Source organism: Hemitrygon akajei, chromosome 15 (assembly GCF_048418815.1).
Source record: "Hemitrygon akajei chromosome 15, sHemAka1.3, whole genome shotgun sequence".
NCBI classification, from domain to species: Eukaryota; Metazoa; Chordata; class Chondrichthyes; order Myliobatiformes; family Dasyatidae; genus Hemitrygon; species Hemitrygon akajei.
Window position 1 is genome coordinate 75,826,692 of NC_133138.1, and position 21,777 is coordinate 75,848,468.

Consider the following 21,777-nt stretch of genomic DNA (forward strand, 5'->3'; position numbering starts at 1 on the left):
GGAAGTAAAAATAACCCTGTTATTTTTGCTCCTTCCAAAACCTACTTAATGATCTGCTTCTCGGAGTCCCTGTTGTTATAGGAGTGGGGGTAGGGGGATGACAGCTCCCAATAGAGTGATTGTTCCCTTCTTGTTTCTGATGTACACCCACACTAACTCGGTAGATAATCCCTCAATGATGACCTCCTTTTCTGCGCCTGTGATATTATCCCTTATTAGTAACACCACTCTTTTACCTTCCTATATGTACCTTTTGAAACATCCAACCATTCCTGCTTTTGTGACAGCCATGTCGCCTTATGGGCCACAACATTTGTAGTTCCAAGTACTGATCCATACTCTTTAAGTTCATCACCCTTGCTGCTGATTTTTCTCACAATAAACACATTTCAACCCACCCAGTTGACTGCATTTCTTTGCTGCCCACTGCATATCCTTCATTATTCGCTCCATTATTTGATCTCTTTGGTTCCCATCCCCCACTACCCTTATTTAAACCCTTCTCACAGCTGCATCAAACTCGCCCAGGATGACGTTGGTCCCTCTCAAGTTCAGGTGTACGCCATCCCTTTTGTACAGATCATAGCTTTCCAGAAGAGATCCCAATGATCTATAAATCTGAAACCCTGTACCAATTCTAAGGCTTAGCCTGACTGGTAGTAATCCTGAGATTACTACCTTTCAGTTCATGTTTTTTTAGCTTCCTTCCTATTTCCCTATATTCTCTGTTCAGAACCTCATCTCTTTTATCAGCTATGTTGTTGGTACCAATATGTACCATGACCTCTGGCTGCTCTCCTTGCTCTTTCAGAATGCTGTGGGCTCGATCTGAGACATCCCTGTCCCTGGAATCTGGGAGGCAACATACCATTTGGGAATCCCTTTCATGTGCACAGAATCTTCTGTCTGTTCTCCTAGCTACTGAATCCCTTATCACTACTGCTCCCCTCTTCTCCCCTTTCCCATCTGAGCTACGGAGCGAGTCTCAGTGGCAGAGACCTGGTGGCTTTGGCTTCCTCTGGTAAGTTATGGTGAGAGTTGGTATTCTTTGGTAAAATAATATAAGTTCTTATTATTAACACCACACCTTCTGCCCTCCTCATGAATAAAAGGTAACCAGGTGAATCTATATTGATCCTCATGTGGATGGCAGCTTTAACCAACTAACCTAGGACATCTTTCTACCGGTGATACAAACATTACAGGGAGGCTACATTGCTAGAAAATGGTGTTCATTGCAGTTTTCTGTAAAGTGAAGCTGCATCATCTGTGCATGCATCAAGGAAAATAGGTTGAAAACAAATTTATTTCATATAAATTTCATATGATTTGTGAATGCTTTCAGAATGAATTTCCATAAACAGCTGTTGCCTGTATATAATTGTATGAAAGCACAACTTTGGCCAAGTATTATAATTGTTTTGGCTTAAACATGTTTATTTGTTTTAATTTGCTTTAATTGTTTCATTGCAGGAAGATCATTTAGTGGACATCTTCGAGGACACACTATCTTTTAGGACAGATACAGTACATTTCTTAAAACCAAGAAGAACTAGATGAAATCCAGTGATTTATAGCAAAAGCATATCACCCCCTATTGTGAGTGTTTCAGTCAGTTTTGTCAGATGAATAAACTCCAAGATAGAATAAAAGTTTTTCTTGGATTTGTTGTTCAGAAGTAAGGATTTTAAATTTACCATTCTTACATTGTTCTTCAACCAAGTTGATGTTAATTCTGTTCATGTATTTTGTTTGAGATATTTGAGATAATTTGTGGCTTCTGTTAGTCCTCTGAACCGAATTAAAAATCTTTGAGTAATTTTTCTTGGCTCTTGGGAACTCCTCCCAGTGACATGAGTGAGATAGTTTACTTTGATATTTAAGAGTCTGTCTTACTAATGAGACCCAACTGAATAATGTTTCTGTACTGAATTTTGTTTCTCACCATTGTATTGTAATGTGATCAAAATAAATGCTCAATGTGATAAACTTAAACACATGTCTGTAATGAGGAGAGGGGAAGGAGAGTTGGGAAGTGAAGGGGCAGGGAGGGGCGAGGGGCAAGGGGCCAGGGAGGTGGAGGGGGGAAAAGGTGAAAGCGAAGGGGAGAAGTGGTGGGAATGGGGGGTGTGGCGAAGGAGGGGAGGGGAAAAGAGATTAGGAAGAGAAGAGGCGTAAAGGGAAAGGTGAGGAGGGGAAGGATAGCAATTGCTCGCGGTGTATCGTGGGAGTCCTGGCATAGTCGCGCCGCGCACCACGGGATTCCTGGCTGGCTGGGGCGCAGAGGATGGTGGGAGTTTGCGAGGCCTTTTCTACTCGCCGGAGCGGCAGCTGGAGGTAAGAAAGCGTTACTAAGGGGAGGCAGGGAGACGGGGAGACGAAGAGGTGAAAACCTTTCCTTGTTCAGTATTGTACTTCGAGTGGAGCAAAATGAAAAAGAGGACGAGGCTGTGCGTGCGTGAGGGAAGCCCGATCTTTGTCAGGGAACGAGACAGGCTGTCGTTTTTAATGGCCGTTTGTCGTTGGGGGCAGAAGCCGCCGCCATTTTGTATCAAAGGGAAAACCGCAGCAGAAGCGCAGTGAAAGACTGAGGTGTAGTGAACAGTGATGGATCTGTAGGAGCGTAGGGAAACAGTTGTAGAGAACAGTGGTGGGCCTGTGGGAAGGCAGGGAAACATTGAGGCGTAGGGTGCAGTGGTGGGGTTTGCTGGGAAGGCAGTGAATCGGTGAAGTGTAGGCAGAAGTGAGGTAGGGCAGTATTTCCAAAGGGCGAACTGAACCTTCAGGACCAAAGGATGGCATTAAACTAATATAAAGTGAATCAACAAATGAAAGTGACGTTTTCCCCTGGAAACAAACTTAAATTCTATAAAGCTATGAATGCCTTTCATGGAATCACAAAAAAGCTTAAGAGAGCTAGCAATGTAAATACATCGTCAGAGAGCAAACTGGCGCGATAATACAGCCAAAGCAATGCCATATAGATGTCGGGGAAGCCTAATGCACCTCTTAGCTTTAAACACACTGAGCCAGAAAATAAGCCACTGGGAACAGATTTGATCTCAGAGAGCTATAATATGAATATTTCTGAAAAATAAGCAAAATCAGTCGAAAGATAAAAGGCTAAACTACAGTAAAATAAAATTAAATTGTAGGGAAAAAAAAGAAGAATAATTACTTGGAAAAGTCTGCTTTTCCAGTAGACCTGTCTTGTTATGTAATATTTTGTCATCTCATATTTTATGCATTGAGATAATATCCTGGCTAATTTTTGGAAGAATTGGACATCATCTTCCTGAAGGTGGTTTAGTGAAAATTACTCAATAGTATTCCACATATTAAGGTTTTTGCATATGGATAGTAACTTAATTGGGCTTCTAATACTTTAATGACTAATTGTGTTATGCGCCAAATGTTGGGACCAATACTAAAAATGAAAGTTTTTGCAAGGGCGGTATGTTATAATTTTTCACCATGTCCAACTTGGTAATCTTGGACCAAAAATCTACATTGGGCCACAAGCACTTTGTAAATGAAAGTACTGACAAAGAATCAGTTTTCTTTGAGCAAAGTATCTACAGAGCAATAAAAATACTCTAGGTAACAACAAATAAGTTTTGGATAAAACAATTAGCAAACCCTGCAAATAAACCAATGTTATTAATTGATTAATTTGGAAGTTTTATTGACAAATTGAAAAATATTTATGAGATACTTAAGCGTGGAACCTGTTTTTTATGACTTAGAGATGTCATTAATTCTAAGGAGTGAGCTAAGTAAAAAATGTGGAGGGAAAATGTAGCAATAGCAAGATTTTATCAAACTCAAAAGTTCGGAGGGATGCAATAATCTTATTGGAATTGGATTGCAAGAACAACTTGCATTTATATACATCTTTAATGAAGAAAAATTTTCCACTGTGCTTCAGAGGCATAGACAAAAGTGGGATCAAGGCAGATATTAGAAACCATAAAAATGTTGGTCCAGGAGTTTTCATTAGGGTTGGAAGTGCGGAGAAAGAGATTGAGAGTTTTGGGAAGCAATTCGAGTGTGCAGGATCTCAGCAATTGAAATAGTGCCTGGTGACAATGCAAGGAAAACATGAGACCAGAGAATGCCAGTGGCTAACGAACATGATATCCGTAAGCACTGCCTTTCTCAAAAGCTTGTGTACAGCTTGTCATGCATGCTGCTGAAATGGCTTGGGACCTTGGTAGACATCCATGCTGATGGTGGTTCTCATGAGGTAAAATACAAATAAATCTTTCTGATACTTTAATATTGTTAATGAGAAATCACTTTAGGTGGTTCTTTAAGTGGTATTGCTGGTAAAATTGTTTTTGGACTTACAATCTTCCATAGCTATAAATATTCCAGAGACCCTTCTTCCTCCTCTCTGAGGGAATGGTTTTGTAATATCAGTTGTTATTATATGCACATTCTGGCAAATTTTAGTCTACCCCATTCCAGCAGATGAGAGGTGAAAATCTGTATATTGGAATGGATCAAAACCAAAAACCGGCAGAAAAACAGGTGACTAAAATGCAGTCTTTAAAATAATGCATTTCTGATGGTACTGTAAAGTCAATTGGAAGTAAAGTCACCCATCAGTAAACTCCAAAAGTTTGTTAATTCTCTGATAAACACAAATGTAATGACAAGAATCGCTGTTATAAGCTGCTGCATAAAGTCTGATTACTAAATGATTTTCATTCAATTGGTGAGGGGGGGGGGATATTGAAATTCTTCTTGCCCTGTCACCATTAATGTAACTTGCATATTGCTCAGAATTTGATTGTCTGACTTAGTTGAAGACCATTAATCCATTTAGATTTTTACCTCTAATTCTGCCACACCTTGTCTTACCAAATTTTTTAGCAATATACATAGGATGCAGCTCAGGTGGTTATTATATCATAATAAAAAGTGATTTCCATTAGCAAATTAATCCATGTGCAATTTTGTTCATGTACACGTGTTGTCACAGGTGGGGATCATTTTTCAATGCTTTTTGAAGAGATGCTGTTTCTTTTTCCTTGCATTCATGATAATTTTGTCCTCTGATATTTTGACGTTGTACTTTTCAGCCCCTATCATATTCAGTGTGAAATATGATCATTGTGCGTTTTCTTTTATCAGAATGCCTGTAGGGATCCTTTATAGTAGCCCAGCAAGTCCTCATCCACCACCTCCCATGTGGCAGAACATTTTCTTAGTTAGTTACTACCAGATAAAAGATATAGTTGTGGGATTGGCATTTTAGCTCTTTTTGTAAGTTGTGCTGAAACTCTTCTCAGGCCCATTACTGGATCTCTTTTTCATTATGGTGATGACTGGCTCATTGTTGTTTCTTGCTCTCTCTTTGATCGTGAGAATATTGTTCACTTATTTCCAATTTCTGAACGCCCCTCATTTTCATGGTCCACCTCTTACATAGTTTCTATCTTTTCTGGACCTTATCTGTGGCAGTGAGCTTTCCCTAAATATGTATCACAGCCACACCCACTCCCACAGCTATGTGGAATCTGACGCTTTCTGTCTTTCCTTCTGTAAACATTTCATCTCTCTCTGTTTCAGTTAAATCTACTTTGGCAATTCCTATTAAAATAAACAATCCCTTCTGCACTGGATAGTTCCATTCTGTGTTCTTCTGCTTCCAGTTCTCTCACGACTAAGTGACAGTCACTAATGCTCAACTTTTATCCTAAAAGTCTTTGCATTTTCCAGCATAATCATCATTATTTCTGTCACTCACGACATAGAAGTATTATTTTATGGCACGGATAAAAGCCAATTTGGTGAGTTCTTGTTTCTTTATATAGGTCTTGCACAAAATCCATTTCCTATGTCTGCTTTCCAGGCAGTACTAGTACCCCTGGAAATTTTCTGCCTTTTCCCCTGCCTTTTTGTCATTTTCCATGTTGTTGGTCATGGCCCCTTTCACTCCTTCCATTTGAGGTATTATGACATTCAGGATAGTATTTGTCCTTTCACATTGGGCAAGCAAATGCCATTTGCATTTGACCTCTTATCGGCCTATGTCCTTGTGCAAAAATATATTTGGGAAAATTGTTTCATTCTAGTCTCTGGTCTGAACAATGATTTCATTATCTTAAGATGTTATTCATATTCTGATTGTCAGACCAACTGTAATTTATATCTGCCTTCTGAGTTTTACAAATCTTCCATTTTCTTGCACTTCCCTCTCACTTCCATTGCATTTACATGTATTTCTCTATGTTTTTGTAGTTTAGCCTATACTTGACATAAGCTAGAAAATATCATTCCATTCTGCTTCCTCTCTGTATTTATGTTATTTTATATATTTATATTCTTCCCCTTCAGTCACCATATTAATATTCCTGTCAATCTTCTTTTTCAGTTCAGAAGAAGGTACAGACCTGAAATATATCTGTTATCTCCATGGATGAGATTGACCTGCTGTGTTTCAGTTTTCTTTCAGACATCAGTACATGGAGTATTCTGCCTTTTAAAAAAATCTTTTTAGGTATTACTTAATTCAAATTGAGAGTCATGAATTGCACAACTTGAATGGATTTACTCTTTTTTTTTGCTAGACCCCTAGTTCTGTCAAGCTTTGATTTGATCATAACATCTTTTGCAGTTTTTAAAGTAAATTATTGAGTGTTGTTTCCATTATACTGGGTTGAATGTGACTCCAACTTTTATTCCATTGAAGCAATTGCTGTTCAAAATTGCAAATTCTGTGCTTGTCAGGTGAGAGACGCAAATCACTTCCAGTCACATTGTGAATGCAAAATCCTTGCAAGTCACTGACTACCCTTTTTTTTAATCTTCTGTCCTTTCATGTTGGGTTGAGAAAACTCAAATTAATTCACTTCATTCTACAGTTGGTAAATGGGGATCACTGAGTTCAAGGGCAGTTTTAAACTCTTCAGAGTTAAAAGTAGTAAATAGTTTGTACGGTAATTAATTTTCTCTGCTACCAAAAAACAAATCCAAACCTTATATCAAAAGCTAGTTTGGATAAATTTAACTTCAACAACTATTCTATTTCTGTTTTATATGTTGCAGATTTTATTTGCTATGCAATTACTGGAATATGACATGTAATTATTTTCATGTCAGTTATAAAAAATGGAAACTATTGAAAGAAATGCGGTGTTGCATTAAAATTATTTTAACTCTTTATAACATAGCAGGCCATTCTTCCCATTTGGTCCAGACAGCAATTCCTCTGGTCCTGTTTCCCCTCGTATTTTCTTGTAACCTTGCAACTTAATCTCTTAACAGTTTTGGAGGAGAAACTAACATGGTCACATGAATAATATGTAAACTCAACATTGAACTTGAGGTCAGGATCCTGGCCTTGTCACAGAAGCTGTATTTGCCAGTTTGTCTCAGTAGATTGCTGGTATAACAACATATTTGAACACAAACTTCAGGACAAAACCCAACCAAATCGTTAGCAAGGTAGCATCGGAGGTATCAAATTTTCTATTGGAAAGTCCTCTCAAGTGAAAGTAAAAGACTGTAAGTGAAAGACTGTTCTTTTCCAAAGAATGGTAAGTCATATTTACATCTCAAACTAAGTCAAAAACATCTATTCAGTATACTTTGCATTTCGCAGGATCATACAAAATTGAAATTATCTCTTCAATTACTCTGCATTTGAAGGATTATTCAATCAATGTCCCTTGGGTTTCCTTAATATATCAGTGACCGCTCTTCGGAAGTTCTTGGTTAATAGCTGATTTAGAAAGTCCTGAGGTTGTGAAAATTATACAATTTTTTTCTCTTTTTTTCCCCTTCAGTTTGTCATAAATATTATTAAACACAGCTAATTGACAGCCTTTGGAGATGCCATCACATGGAATACGGTTCACTATGAGAAACTTTTTCCACTGGACAGGCACCATAATTTTGGCTTGCATTGCAGGAGATTTTTGTCATAATGCCATTGAACTTTGGAATGTAGGCTTACAGAGCAACCTTGCATGCTGCTCTTTCTTTGTCACCAAAACATCCCAGTGCAAAAGAGGTTTTAACAGTACATCAATGATTATGTAAAATTAAAAGGCATGGGACAGCAGGAATCCATAACATGTATTTCTTACATTGTCGCTGGCAAATTAACTTCTGGAAATAGATTTTCTTCATTTCCAGACACGGAGAGTAAAAAGTTTAATCTCCAGTTTTCTGACCATTAGTCACGATTTATGATGCTATTTGCATAACATCTATGCATTTGAGGAAATGCTATATGCATGTTTCTTTTAAAATAAATGTTGTTTCTCTAAGAATCTGTGTCCTAAAATCATCCTTATTACCATATACCAATGTCCCTTTGTAAGGTTACTAAACTTGTGCAAAATATTTTTCGAATTTGCACTAGTTGTGTAAATATAAGGAAGTAGATAATTTTACACTGGCTCCTCTGTATCATGAACACTTCAACCTTTCGATCCTTTGGGCATTTTCATACTTGAATGCTATTTCTGTCATGTTTCCACAACATAAGTAAAATTTTGTTTCTGAACCAAACTAAATCTCTTACTCTTGCTTGTCACCTGTTTATGTGAAATTAAACACCAGTTAATTTTAGGATCAAAATTCAGCTGGTTGTATAGCTGGTCTTACGTGGGGATTTTACTTTTTTGGAGGTTGCAACAATCTGTTTACATATTAGATACACCTTTTCTCTTTAACAAGTTATGTTATCTACCTTTCCCTTTGAAAACCAGATCAAAACCAGCAACAGCTGAATGTTGTGAGAAAAGTTGGACATTTTGAACTTTTTCCTGAACAGCTTAGGCTTGCACATTTTACAATGATTATTCTGTAGGGGCATCAAAATTTGTTTACATTGTATATGCTTTTGAGAACTTTTATTGTGCTTATTCATGTTTTTAATCAGCTGCAATTTGGCACAGTGTTTAATAGAGTTAAGGGCAAACCTTCCTACACCAAATATTGTCTCCAGTGATTTTTATGCATTTCACATACTTGATGACCAGCATTATAGGTCAAGAGTGTTAGCTTTCAGAAGATTGTTTCTTCTGTGGTTAATGTGATTCAAAAAAGCATCAAAATATAAAATTCTGTCATCTTCGTTCATCTGAGCTGCCATTTTTGAAGCTTTAATTTCTACAGGTAGAAATTGAGAATGGCATTTAATGTATTAATGGTGCTTATAACCATTTATTAAATGCACATTTCAAAACTTTGTTCATACTGCTCTGTCCTTGAAAACTTTTGTACGATTTTTTTTTAGGTAAGTTTTATAGAGTTATTTTTAGAGTTTGGGTTGCACATACTTTTCATCCAACTGCTAAGTATATATAACTCTGAATCCTATTTTAAGCTACATTCTACATTTTTGAATTTCAGAATCTGAATCTGATTCTAATCTCTTTCCTTGCGATTCTTTCATAATTCTTGGGTCTAATGTTTTTCTTTTAACTTTCAGCCTGACACAAAATTCTTGGAGAAATTACATCCCTGTAGTTTATGAAATCGGCCAACTTTTAGAGCAAGTTAGAGAGTGAAACAACTCTTTAGACCTTCCACTAACCAAGAAAGAACTTAGCCTGCTTTTATCGTAATTGGAATATACACTTTCTTGTGCCAAAATGGCAAGTTTTGGCAGAGGCCAGAGCAATCAGATGCGTACTAAGAGGAAGAGTCGTTTTCATGATGCAGACGCTGGAGGTCAAGCTGCAGGTCCGCCTCTGAATATCCAAGCAGCCTTTGGGACATTGTGTCAGAATCCACACTTGGCTGGCTTAATAAATTCTGGACAGGGTCAGAGTTACGGCCTACATGGTACAGGACAGGGTCAGAATTATGGCCCGCAGAGTGTGGGACCAGGTCAGAACTTTGGTCCGCAAGGTGTGGGACAGGGTCAGAATTATGGCCCTCAAGGTGTGGGACAAAGAGCTAAAAGTTTGATGTCTTCAGCTGGTGGGCCATCACGATACAACGATACTGCTAGCAATAGTTTGCCCTCTTTGTTTGGAGTTAGAAATCAGAATCAACAATCTCACGCTGTTCAGAAACAAATTGATGCAGACAGGGCAAGTAATATTTTAGCTGCATTTGGCCTTTCATCCAGGGATTTGGATGAATTGAGCCACTATCCTGAAGATAAACTTACACCTGAATCCTTGCCAGAAATTCTTATGGAGATTAAAAGAAGAAGAGCTGCTGAAGGAACATCTTCAAAATACAGCAGAGGTGATGGTTCTCTACGACATGACCGTCCCTACAGAGCCTCTCACGATGACTGGGAGGATGAAAGACATTTTAGGAAACATAATTATGGAAGTCGTGACTCCAGTCTTGACTCAGTGGTTGAATATAGCCACGGTCATTCTCGAGAGTCAAGTTCTAGATACGACCGGAAGGATTATGAACGTGAACGATTAAGAGGCAGTGATGACTTTTCCAGAGAGGAAATGCACCTCTCTGAGTCCTCGCACAATTTCAATAAATTTGATTCTGATTATGGAAGAGCTGCTCGTCTTCCTTCTCCTCGTACTCATGAAAGGTCTCTTTTTGAGAGAAAACGAGGATCTCCTTCATTGAACAACATAAATGATTACCATGGTTTTTTGCCAGCAGTCTTCCCCTACTTGTGCTCGCTGTGTGATCTAACTGTTCATTCTATGCAGGTGAGTGACCTCTAAATTCTTTAAGAGTTACATTAGAAAAAAGATATAACTAACAGCTGCAGCTCTTCTTGGACTTGGAAAACATCATTTGGTTTTAAGGTCTCAGATGACTTTCTGGTAACCTTTGCTTCTGATCTATTGTTTGCCATTTTCAAAAAGTGTAATACAATTGAATCTACTTTTCTACACATTCTTTTCTTTGAGTGGAGAGGTATTCATACAAATATGTCCTTACTTTGAAGTCATTATTGTGTTTAGCCTCTGCACTCTCCTGGCTACATACTTGAACTTCACTTAGTTTTAAATTCAAATCATTTGCTTCAGGTTAGAAATTCAAAAAGCCATATGAAGTTTTCTAAGTCTATACTTTTGATCTATTTTAAGATTTGATTTTGCTTTTGTTGAGTGGATATATTTTTACCAGATTTACTGAATGACTTTATTTCCATCAAACAAGGGGTCATGGCATAGCACATTAAAACCTTTTTCTCTTTTTCTGTCTCTAATATATGGCAGCAAAAACTGTTTTCCAAACCAACAGCATCTGAAATTTGCCTTAGAAATAAAAGTCTAATATTATAATTTAACTTCTAATAGTATTTTTCTGTTCATTCTCTTTCTCCTATTTTCTGTCTTTAATTCCCATCAATCTTCCATCTCCTATGATGGTGTTTCCTCCCTGTGCTCCTTAGCATAGGTGTAGTTTCTTGCTAAGTATTTTAGTTTCAACTCCACAAAACTGTGTGTGAGGTTTTCATTGTTTTAACCAGCAAATTCATTAAAAAAAACTTGGGCATATGTTATTTAATCAGTCAAAGGTTTGCCAAAGTTCTCAGCTGATGACTGGACTTCTTTGCACAAATTTCATGTATTGTTGTTTATAAATTTAAAGTGAATGTAATTTTGCTTTTCTGGTTTCAATATATGATTCCTATTTTCACATTAATATGGACTATAAATTCAGCTGAATTTTCTCTTGAAATTTTAAGTATATTTGTGAGCCTTTGACTTCTAATATTAAATGTTAAGCACCAAATGCTATGGATTGGAGAGGAGCCAGTAATAATGACAGCCATTTAATATACTTGTTCATTTAAAAAAAAGGTAGAACTGAACCTATCAATGAAGGTGAGTGATTATAGTGTTCACTTAAAAATAATGTAAACAACATGGAACTAACTGCATTGTACTAAGCTGTAAATCTTCTTGCCAAAGCTACATTCTACTAATTGAACAACCCATAAGAATATTGTCTGTTCAAAATTTATCACATGTTTTAATGTGACAATGATCTAGGATAATACAGTCACACAATCAGGAAAAGGTTGTTGTTTATAAGTGGTCAAAATTTTTGCAAGGATCAGATGTTGATAGGTTGATGCTGTAGTAAGTATGTAAATACAATAAGCAGTTAGGAAATCAATTGATACTTTAGTTCTTATTACAAGTACAGGTGTTCTCCCCCCCCACAAAGGTAGAGCGATCCTGCGAAATATTTCTTAAGCCAAAATGGCGTAAAGCGAAGAACCATTAATTTATATGGGAAAAATTTTCTTAAAAGTGAAAATCCTCTTTGTAATGCGAAAACAGGTTACTAATGAAGGTCTTTTGTTAAAGCGAACATTCGTAAAGCGGGGGACACCTGTATGTTGAAATACAATAGCTTGGGAGTTAGTGAAGCATACATTTACTCAGTTGATTCTTATGATGAGGGACATTTTCTATGTCAAGGAATTAAGACTGCTGTACACTTTGACAGAATGAGAGGTGTCAAATTAGAACATAGAATAGTACAGCACACTACAGGCCCTTCAGCCCACAGTGTTGTGCTGACCCTCAAACCCTGCCTCCCATATAACCCCCCACCTTAAATTCCTCCATATACCTGTCTAGTAGTCTCTTAAACTTCACTAGTGTATCAGCCTCCACCACTGACTCAAGCAGTGCATTCCACGCACCAACCACTCTCTGAGTGAAAAACCTTCCTCTAATATCCCCCTTGAACTTCCCTCCCCTTACCTTAAAGCCATGTCCTCTTGTACTGAGCAGTGGTGCCCTGGGGAAGAGGCGCTGGCTGTCCACTCTGTCTATTCCTCTTTTTTTAAATTAGTTTTTTTAATACATTTTCTACATCGCTACAGATAAAAAAAAACCCAGATCGAAATGAAGAACATTAATACAGTGCAAAATAAACATACAATAATAATATAATACAAAAGATAATTGAGAAAGCACCCAAATTGAAGATATGTAAAATTAGTATCCTCCCCAAGCCCCGCAACAAAAAAGAACTCCAGACCAACCACAGCACAATCTAGAGAGTATGCATCAGGACATTCAAACCCCCAAAACTGTAAATACACTTAGCAACAGAAGATATTAATGCCTACTACCAACAAAAAAGGAGCTGAAAGCAAGGGACTGAAAAAAAACCTTAGTTAAGAGGAAGGTTATGAAAATACTCAATAAAAGTTCCCCAGACCTTATGGAACTTTGTATCCGAATTAAGAACTGAATAATGAATTTTTTCAGGGTCTAAGCAGGACATATCATTAAGCCATTGAGCATGCGTGGGCGGGGCAACATCCCTCCATCTAAGGAGGATTAAACGTCTAGCCAGGAGAGAAGCAAAAGATAATATTCGACACTTAGTCGAACAGACGTAAATCTGTCTCACTCAAAAAACCGAACAAAGCAATTAAAGGGTTAGGTTCTAGGTGGTGATTCAGAATACAAGATAACGTTATGAAGACGTCTTTCCAAAATTTCTCCAAGCTAGGACAAAACCAGTACATGAATGAGAGAGGCCTCGCCCCTTTTGCATTTATCACAGAGACGACTAATGTTAGGGTAAAATCGAGATAGTTTAGATTTAGACATATGGGCTCTATGAACAATCTTAAACTGTAAAAGGCAATGGCAAGCACAAAGAGAGGTTGAATTAACCAATTTGAGAATCGAATCCCAAGTCTCATCAGATAAGGAGATATTTAAATCATGCTCCCAAGCCAATCTAATTTCATCCACAGGGGTGCTAATTTATCACGAATAAATGATATTAAACCTTTACCTAGTGGATTAATAGAAAGAAATAAATCCATAACATTTTTCTCAGGCATTTCAGGGAAGTTAGGAATTAAAGGATTAATAAAATGTCTAATTTGGAGAAATCTAAAAAAAATGAGCATTGGGCAGATTGAACTTGGCAGAGAGCTGTTGAAAAGATGCTAAGCGATTATCAATAAAAAGATCTTCAAAATGTCTAATGCCCTTCCTATACCAATCATGGAATGCTGAATCATACGTAGTAGGTAAAAAAAGATGATTATGTAAGATAGGGCTAGAAAAGGAAAAACCATGGAAACCACAAAACTTCCTAAACTGAGCCCATATACGTAAAGTGTGTCTAACAAGAGAATTAACAATTAATCTGGACAAACTACTAGGGAGTACAGAGCCAAGAAGTGCAGAGATAGATAAATCTTTAGTGGAACTCAACTCCATTGCCACCCAATTAGGGCACTCGGGTTGGCCATGGAAAAAAGACCAAAAGGTAGCACAATGTATATTGGCTGCCCAATAATATAAACGAAAGTTAGGTAAAGCCATGCCACCCTCTTTTTTAGATTTTTGGAGATAAACTTTATTAATTCTAGAGCGCTTATTCTTCCACAGATATGACAAAATAATAGAGTCTAAGGAATCAAAAAGAGATTTAGGAATAAAAATTGGGATTGATTGAAATAAATATAAAAGTTTAGGGAGAACATACATTTTAACAACATTGATACGACCTACCAAAGACATAGATAGAGGTGACCATTGTAACAGACTCTGTTTTATAGTATATGAAAGATTGGCAAGATTTTCACGAAAGAGATCTTTAAACTTCCTTGTGACTGTAATCCCAAGATAAGTAAATTGATTGTGAACTATTTTAAAAGGGAGATCATGAAATGTTAATTCTTGTGCTTCTTTATTAATTGGGAAAAGTTCGCTCTTGTGTAAATTAAGTTTATAGCCAGAGAACTGGATAAACTGATCAAGAAGTGAAAACATTGGAGGTAAGGATGTAGACGGATTTGAAAGAAAAAGTAATAAGTCATCAGCATAAAGAGAAACTTTATGCTCAACACCCCCTCTCCAAATCCCGGTTAGTTCAGGACAATTTCAAAAAGCTATCGCCAAAGGTTCTATAGCCAAATCAAAGAGAAAGAGACTTAAAGGGCATCCCTGACGGGTGCCATGTTTGAGGTTAAATAACTGGAATTTCTGAGAATTAGAAAACAGAGGCAGTAGGACACAAATACAGCAATTTGATCCAAGAGATAAAACTTTGACCGAAGTCAAATTTTTCTAAAACTGCAAAAAGGTAGTTCCACTCTATACGATCAAATGCTTTCTCCGCATCAAGGGAAATAACACATTCAGGAATCCCAGTTGGAGGTGAATATAAAATGTTAAATAAACGCCGAATGTTAAAAAAAGGAAGACGGTTTTTAATAAAACCAGTTTGATCATCAGAAATAATAGAGGGAATAACAATTTCTAATCTATAAGCCAAAACTTTGGCCAAGATTTTAACATCAACATTGAGCAAAGAAATCGACCTATATGAGGAACATTCTGTTGGGTCTTTACCCTTTTTTAATAAAAGAATAATAGATGCCTCATTAAAAGAGGGTGACAATTTACCGTAATTAAACGAGTCAGATAATACTGAGAATAACTGAGGGGAAAGAAGTGAAGAGAATGATTTATAAAATTCTACGGGGAACCCATCAGGTCCAGGAGATTTCCCTGAAGACAATGCAGAACTTGCAAAAGATATTTCTTCTGATGAAATAGGTGCATTAAGTTTGGCTTTGAAATCAGATGAAAGCAAAGGAATATTCAGATTATTTAAAAAGTGATCAACAGAGATATTGTCATTCAAAGATTCAGAGGAATAAAGTCGAGAATAGAAATTTTTAAATGCGTCATTGATTTCTAAGTGATCCGATGTAAGGTCTTCATTCTCTTTCCGGATCTTTGTAATATGTTGTTTGGCTTTGGAACGTCTCAGCTGATTGGCTAGAAATTTACCAGATTTGTCACCATGAATATAGAAGCGACTCTGACTTTCAAGAAGTTGGCGTTCGACAGGTTGAGTAGACAGAAGATTAAATTTAGTTTGAAGTTCTACACGCTTCTTGTATAATTCAGGATTCTTAGTTTGAGCATACAGTTGATCCAATTCTTTAATCTGATTAATGAGGTCTAATCGATCTGCACAGGACTTTCTATTAAGATTTGCTGTATAGGAGATTATTTGACCCCTCAAATATGCTTTCATGGCATCCCAGACAATCTGGGATGACATTTCAGATGATGTATTGGTGTTAAAATAAAAGGTTATCTGATCCTTAATAAATTTTAGAAAATCATCATCCGATAATAAAGTCGAGTCAAAACGCCAGTGTTTATTCCTCTGAGGGAGACCAGGAAAATTTAAAGACAAAGTAATTGGGGCATGGTCAGAAATCAGTATACTCTGATAGTCACAAGAATAGACAAATGGAATAAGTTGATTATCGAGTAAAAAGTAGTCAATTCTAGTAAAGGTATGGTGAACATGTGAAAAAAAAGAATAGTCTCTCTCAGTGGGATGAAGGAAACGCCATATATCAGAGATACCATAATTAGAGAGAAAAGAGTGAATAGCTAAGGCAGATTTAGTAAGTAGTCTAGTAAAAGAGGACGATCGATCCAAATTAGGATCTAACCAACAATTGAAATCGCCACCCAGTATAAGAGAGTATGAGTTTAAATCTGGTAGCGAGGAGAAAAAAACGTTCAAAAAAATTAACATAATCAAAATTGGGAGCATACAGGTTTGCTAGTACAACTTTAGTATTGTATAATTTACCAGAAACAATAATAAAACGGCCATTTGTATCAGATATCTTATTATGGAGTTCAAAAGGAATATTTGAGTTAATAAGAATGGAGACCCCCCCCCCCCCCCCCCTTAGCTTTGGCAGCAAAGGATGAATGAAAATGCTGACCCGCCCACTTTGACAGAAGCCGAGAATTATCAAAACTATGAATATGAGTTTCTTGAAGGAAAGCAATGTCAGCTTTGAGTTGTTTAATATGCGAGAAGACCTTCTTTTAACAGGATGATTCAATCCCTTTTATTCCAGCTCACAAATTTAAGTGGATTAACCATTATCAATTGTTAGTGCATAGAAGGTAGCAGGCATATAGAAAATCAAGCAGTACAATAACAGTCTGGGAGCAAAAATGTAAACATAGATCCGTAGAATCAAAACAGAGACATGTCCTGAATAACAAAGGAAAACAAAAGAAACAGTGAGTAGTGTTGGAACTGGAGAACCCACCCCCCCACCTCGCAACCCAAAATTAGACGGCTACCTAAAAAAGCAGCTAGCTCTACCAAAAAAATTAACCCAAGTATGACTTCCAGTTCTGTGTCGTTAACAAAAGTTCCGTATAAATAATATAGCAAATAATAACTAATTTATGCACTAGAAAACAGAATTATAAATAGGAACAACTTCAACAGAAGTATAAAACTTAATACAAAGAAAATCAGAAGAAAACTAAAACTAACCTACCCGCGAAAAATTATAAAAGATTAAAAGAAAAAAAAAGGAGGGAGAAAAGGGGGAAATTATAAAATTCAAAGAGAGTCCTTATCAACCATTTACAGAAAAAAAAGCAAAACTTAAACTATGAATCAACCAACAGGGAGGCCTTCAATAAAAACTCCAAACCTCCAAAACAAGTTAAAGACAATTGTAGTTCTCTATAGATAAGGTTATACAAAAATAAAATAGATTACACAGGTAAAATCTAAAAGTTCACAGGGAAACATTAAACTTAAATTATCTATTTAGAAAAAACGCATCAAGTCCAGGGAGAGATTGACTACAGCCCTTAGAGTTTCAATAGATAATGACTGAATTATTCAAGTAAAGTCTGAGTTCGGAAGAAATAGTCTTACTTCGAGAAGTACCTATCAACCATTTTAGAAGGTCAGGCCGGTTCCGAAGAAGAGGAGGTGGCTGGAAGACTTCCAACAAACGCCTCTGCCTCCTTCACTGATTTAAACCACTTATAATCTCCAGTAGTAAGTGTAATTCGAAGATCGGCTGGGTTTCGGAGAGAGGGTCTGAATCCGCGATCAAAAAGCACTTTCATTACACCTTTAAACTCAGCACGCATCTTCAGAACCTGGGGGGCAAAATCCTCCACAAAACGGATGACCGTATTTTGAAAGGCAAAAGTACCTCTGCGGCGTGCCTCCATCATCAAACGGCTTTTCACCTGGTATTGATGAAAGCATAAAATAATCGGCCGTGGGCAGGAACCCAGAATTGCTCGAGGAACATAGGTCCTGTGTGCCCTTTCAAGCTCAGGTGGAGTCGGAAGAAATTCTTTCCTGAAAATCTCACAGAGAAACTTGGAAAAAAATTCAATGGGAGAGCCCTTTTCGGTGGCCTCTGGCAAACCAAGAATTCGTAGATTGCAACGTCTGCTCCGATTTTCAAGATCCACCATTTTGGAAAAACGTTTACTATTCTTCCCTCCTCTAGTTGGAGCAGAGAGTTTCAAGATATTGAACATGGTGTTTTAAATCTTCAGAAGTTACGTCAATGCGAGATAAATGTTCAGCATGATCATCCACTCTAGCATTAATCTGATCCAGTTTGACATACAGCTGGTTGAAAGAAGTTCTAAATTCAGTTCTAAAATCCATTAAAGTATCTTGTCGATGTTGTTCCAGAACAGCGAGAATGTCTGCCGGCAAAGCCGTAGAAGTTTCCTTTTTCCCGGTTTTAGTACTTTTGGTAGCCATTATAAGATAGATGTGTTCGCAGGCAGGTAAAAGAGAACTAATAAAATACCTAACTAAGGTTTAAAAAGGGAGACACATAGTGCAAAGGTAAGAAGAATAACGGAGCAAAAGTTCGGAGCAACTAAACAATCGCCATCTTACTGGAAGCCTCCCTGTCTATTCCTCTTAATATCTTGTTATACCTCTATCACGTCTCCTCTCATCCTCCTCCTCTCCAAAGAGTAAAGCCCTAGCTCCCTTAATCTCTGATCATAATGCATACTCTCTAAACCAGGCAGCATCCTGGTAAATCTCCTCTGTACCCTTTCCAATGCTTCCACATCCTTCCTATAGTGAGGCGACCAGAACTGGACACAGTACTCCAAGTGTGGCCTAACCAGAGTTTTATAGAGCTGCATCATTACTCCGCTACTCTTAAACTCTATCCCTCGACTTATGAAAGCTAACACTACATAAGCTTTCTTAACTACCCTATCTACCTGTGAGGCAACTTTCAGGGATTTGTGGACATGTACCCCCAGATCCCTCTGCTCCTCCACACTACCAGGTATCCTACCATTTACTTTGTACTCTGCCTTGGAGTTTGTCCTTCCAAAGTGTACCACCTCACACTTCTCCGGGTTGAACTCCATCTGCCACTTCTCAGCCCACTTCTGCATCCTATCAATGTCTCTCTGCAATCTTCGACAATCCTCTACACTATCTACAACACCACCAACCTTTGTGTCATCTGCAAACTTGCCAACCCACCCTTCTACCCTCACATCCAGGTCGTTAATAAAAATCACGAAAAGTAGAGGTCCCAGAACAGATCCTTGTGGGGCACCACTAGTCACAACCCTCCAATCTGAATGTACTCCCTCCACCACAACCCTCTGCCTTCTGCAGGCAAGCCAATTCTGAATCCACCTGGCCAAACTTCCCTGGATCCCATGCCTTCTGACTTTCTGAATAAGCCTACCATGTGGAACCTTGTCAAATCCCTTACCAAAATCCATGTAGGTCACATCCACTGCACTACCCTCATCTATATGCCTGGTCACCTCCTCAAAGAACTCTTATCAGGCTTGTTAGGCACGATCTGCCCTTCACAAAGCCATGCTGACTGTCCCTGATCAGACCATGATTCTCTAAGTGTCCGTAGATCCTATCTCAAAGAATCTTTTCCACCACAGACGTAAGGCTCACTATAATTACCTGCACTATCCCTACTACCTTTTTTGAACAAGGGGACAATATTCGCCCCCTCCAATCCTCTGGTACCATTCCCGTGGACAACGAGGACATAAAGATCCTAGACAGAGGTTCAGCAATCTCTTCCCTCGCCTCGTGGAGCAGCCTGGGGAATATTCCGTCAGGCCCCTGGGACTTATCTGTCCCAATGTATTTTAACAAATCCAACACCTCCTCTCCCTTAATATCAACATGCTCCAGAACATCAACTTCACTCATATTGTCCTCACCGTTATCAAGTTCCCTCTCAGTGGTGAATACCGGAGAAGTATTCATTGAGGACCTCGCTCACTTCCACAGCCTCCAGGCACATCTTCTCACTTTTATCTCTAATCGGTCTTACCTTCACTCCTGTCATCCTTTTGTTCTTCACATAATTGAAGAATGCCTTGGGGTTTTCCTTTACCCTACTTGCCAAGGACTTCTCATGCCCCCTTCTTGCTCTTCTCAGCCCCTTCTTAAGCTCCTTTCTTGCTACCCTATATACCTCAATAGACCCATCTGATCCTTGCTTCCCAAACCTCATGTATGCTGCCTTCTTCCATCTGACTAGATTTTCCACTTCACTTGTCACACATGGTTCCTTCATCCTACCATTCTTTATCTTCCTCACCGGGACAAATTTATCCCTAACATCCTGCAAGAGATCCTTAAGCATCGACCACATGTCCATAGTACATTTCCCTGCAAAAACATCATCCCAATTCACACCCGCAAGTTCTAGCCTTATAGCCTCATAATTTGCCCTTCCCCAATTAAAAATTTTCCTGTCCTCTCTGATTCTGTCCTTTCCCATGATAATGCTAAAGGCCAGGGAGTGGTGATCACTTGTCCCCCAGATGCTCAACCACTGACAGATCTGTGACCTGACCCGGTTCGTTACCTAATACTAGATCTAGTACGGCATTCCTCCTAGTCGGCCTGTCAACATACTGTGACAGGAATCCATCCTGGACACACTTAACAAACTCTGCCCCGTCTAAACCCTTGGAACTAATCAAGTGCCAATCGATATTAGGGAAGTTAAAGTCACCCATGATAACAACCCTGTTATTTTTGCACCTTTCCAAAATCTGCCTCCCAGTCTGCTCCTCGGTAACTCTGCTGCTGCCAGGGTGCCTATAAAATACCCCCAGTAGAGTAACTGCTCCCTTCCTGTTCCTGACTTCCACCCATACTGACTCAAGAGGATCCTTCTACATTACCCACCCTTTCTGCAGCTGTAATAGTATCCCTGACAAGTAATGCCACCCCTCCTCCCCTTTTCCCCCCTCTCTATCCCTTTTAAAGCACTGAAATCCAGGAATATTGAGAATCCATTCCTGCCCTGGTGCCAGCCAAGTCTCCGTAATGGCCACTACATCATAATTCCATGTATGTATCCAAGCTCTCAGTTCATCACCTTTGTTCCTGATGCTTCTTGCATTGAAGTACACGCACTTTAGCCCTTCTACCTTACTACCTTTACACCCTTTATTCTGCTTCTCTTTCCCCAAAGCCTTTCTATATGTTAGATCTGACTTTACTCCATACACTTCTTTCACTGCTCTATCGCTCCGGGTCCCATCCCCCTTGCAAATTAGTTTAAACCCTCCCGAACCATGCTAGCAAACCTACCTGCAAGGATATTGCTCCCCCTCGAGTTCAAGTGCAACCCATCCAATCGGTACAGGTCCCACCTTCCCCAAAAGAGATCCCAATGATCTAAAAATCTAAAACCCTGCTCCCTGCACCAACTCCTTAGTCACACATTCAACTGCCATCTCCTCCAATTCTTACCATCACTATCACGTAGCACTGGCAGCAATCCTGAGGAACACCACCCTTGAGGTCCTGTTCTTCAGCCTTCTGCCTAGTTCCCGAAACTCACACTTCAGGACCTCATCCCTCTTCCTGCCTACGTCATTGGTACCAACATGTATCACAACTTCTGGTTGCTTTCCCTCTCGTACCAGGATGTCATGCACCCAGTCAGAGACATCGCGGACCCTGGCACCCGGGAGGCAACAATCTATGCGGGTGTCC

The 21,777-nt window shown here is 38.6% G+C and overlaps 2 protein-coding genes across 2 annotated transcripts in view; both read left to right on the forward strand.

Annotated features, from left to right (window-relative positions):
* The window catches only part of LOC140739474 (uncharacterized), a 40,687-nt gene extending 38,703 nt beyond the window's left edge, over positions 1-1,984 (forward strand). Inside the window, exon 6 of the mRNA XM_073067810.1 lies at positions 1,474-1,984. Coding sequence (XP_072923911.1) covers positions 1,474-1,517 — 44 coding nt within the window. The 3' untranslated portion in view covers positions 1,518-1,984. The remainder of the gene's footprint in view (positions 1-1,473) is intronic.
* Positions 1,985-2,273: 289 nt separating this feature from the next.
* The window catches only part of LOC140739475 (matrin-3-like), a 65,499-nt gene continuing 45,995 nt past the window's right edge, over positions 2,274-21,777 (forward strand). Inside the window, exons 1-2 of the mRNA XM_073067811.1 lie at positions 2,274-2,337; positions 9,452-10,655. Of these exons, the coding sequence (XP_072923912.1) occupies positions 9,615-10,655 (1,041 nt within the window). The 5' untranslated portion in view covers positions 2,274-2,337; positions 9,452-9,614. The remainder of the gene's footprint in view (positions 2,338-9,451; positions 10,656-21,777) is intronic.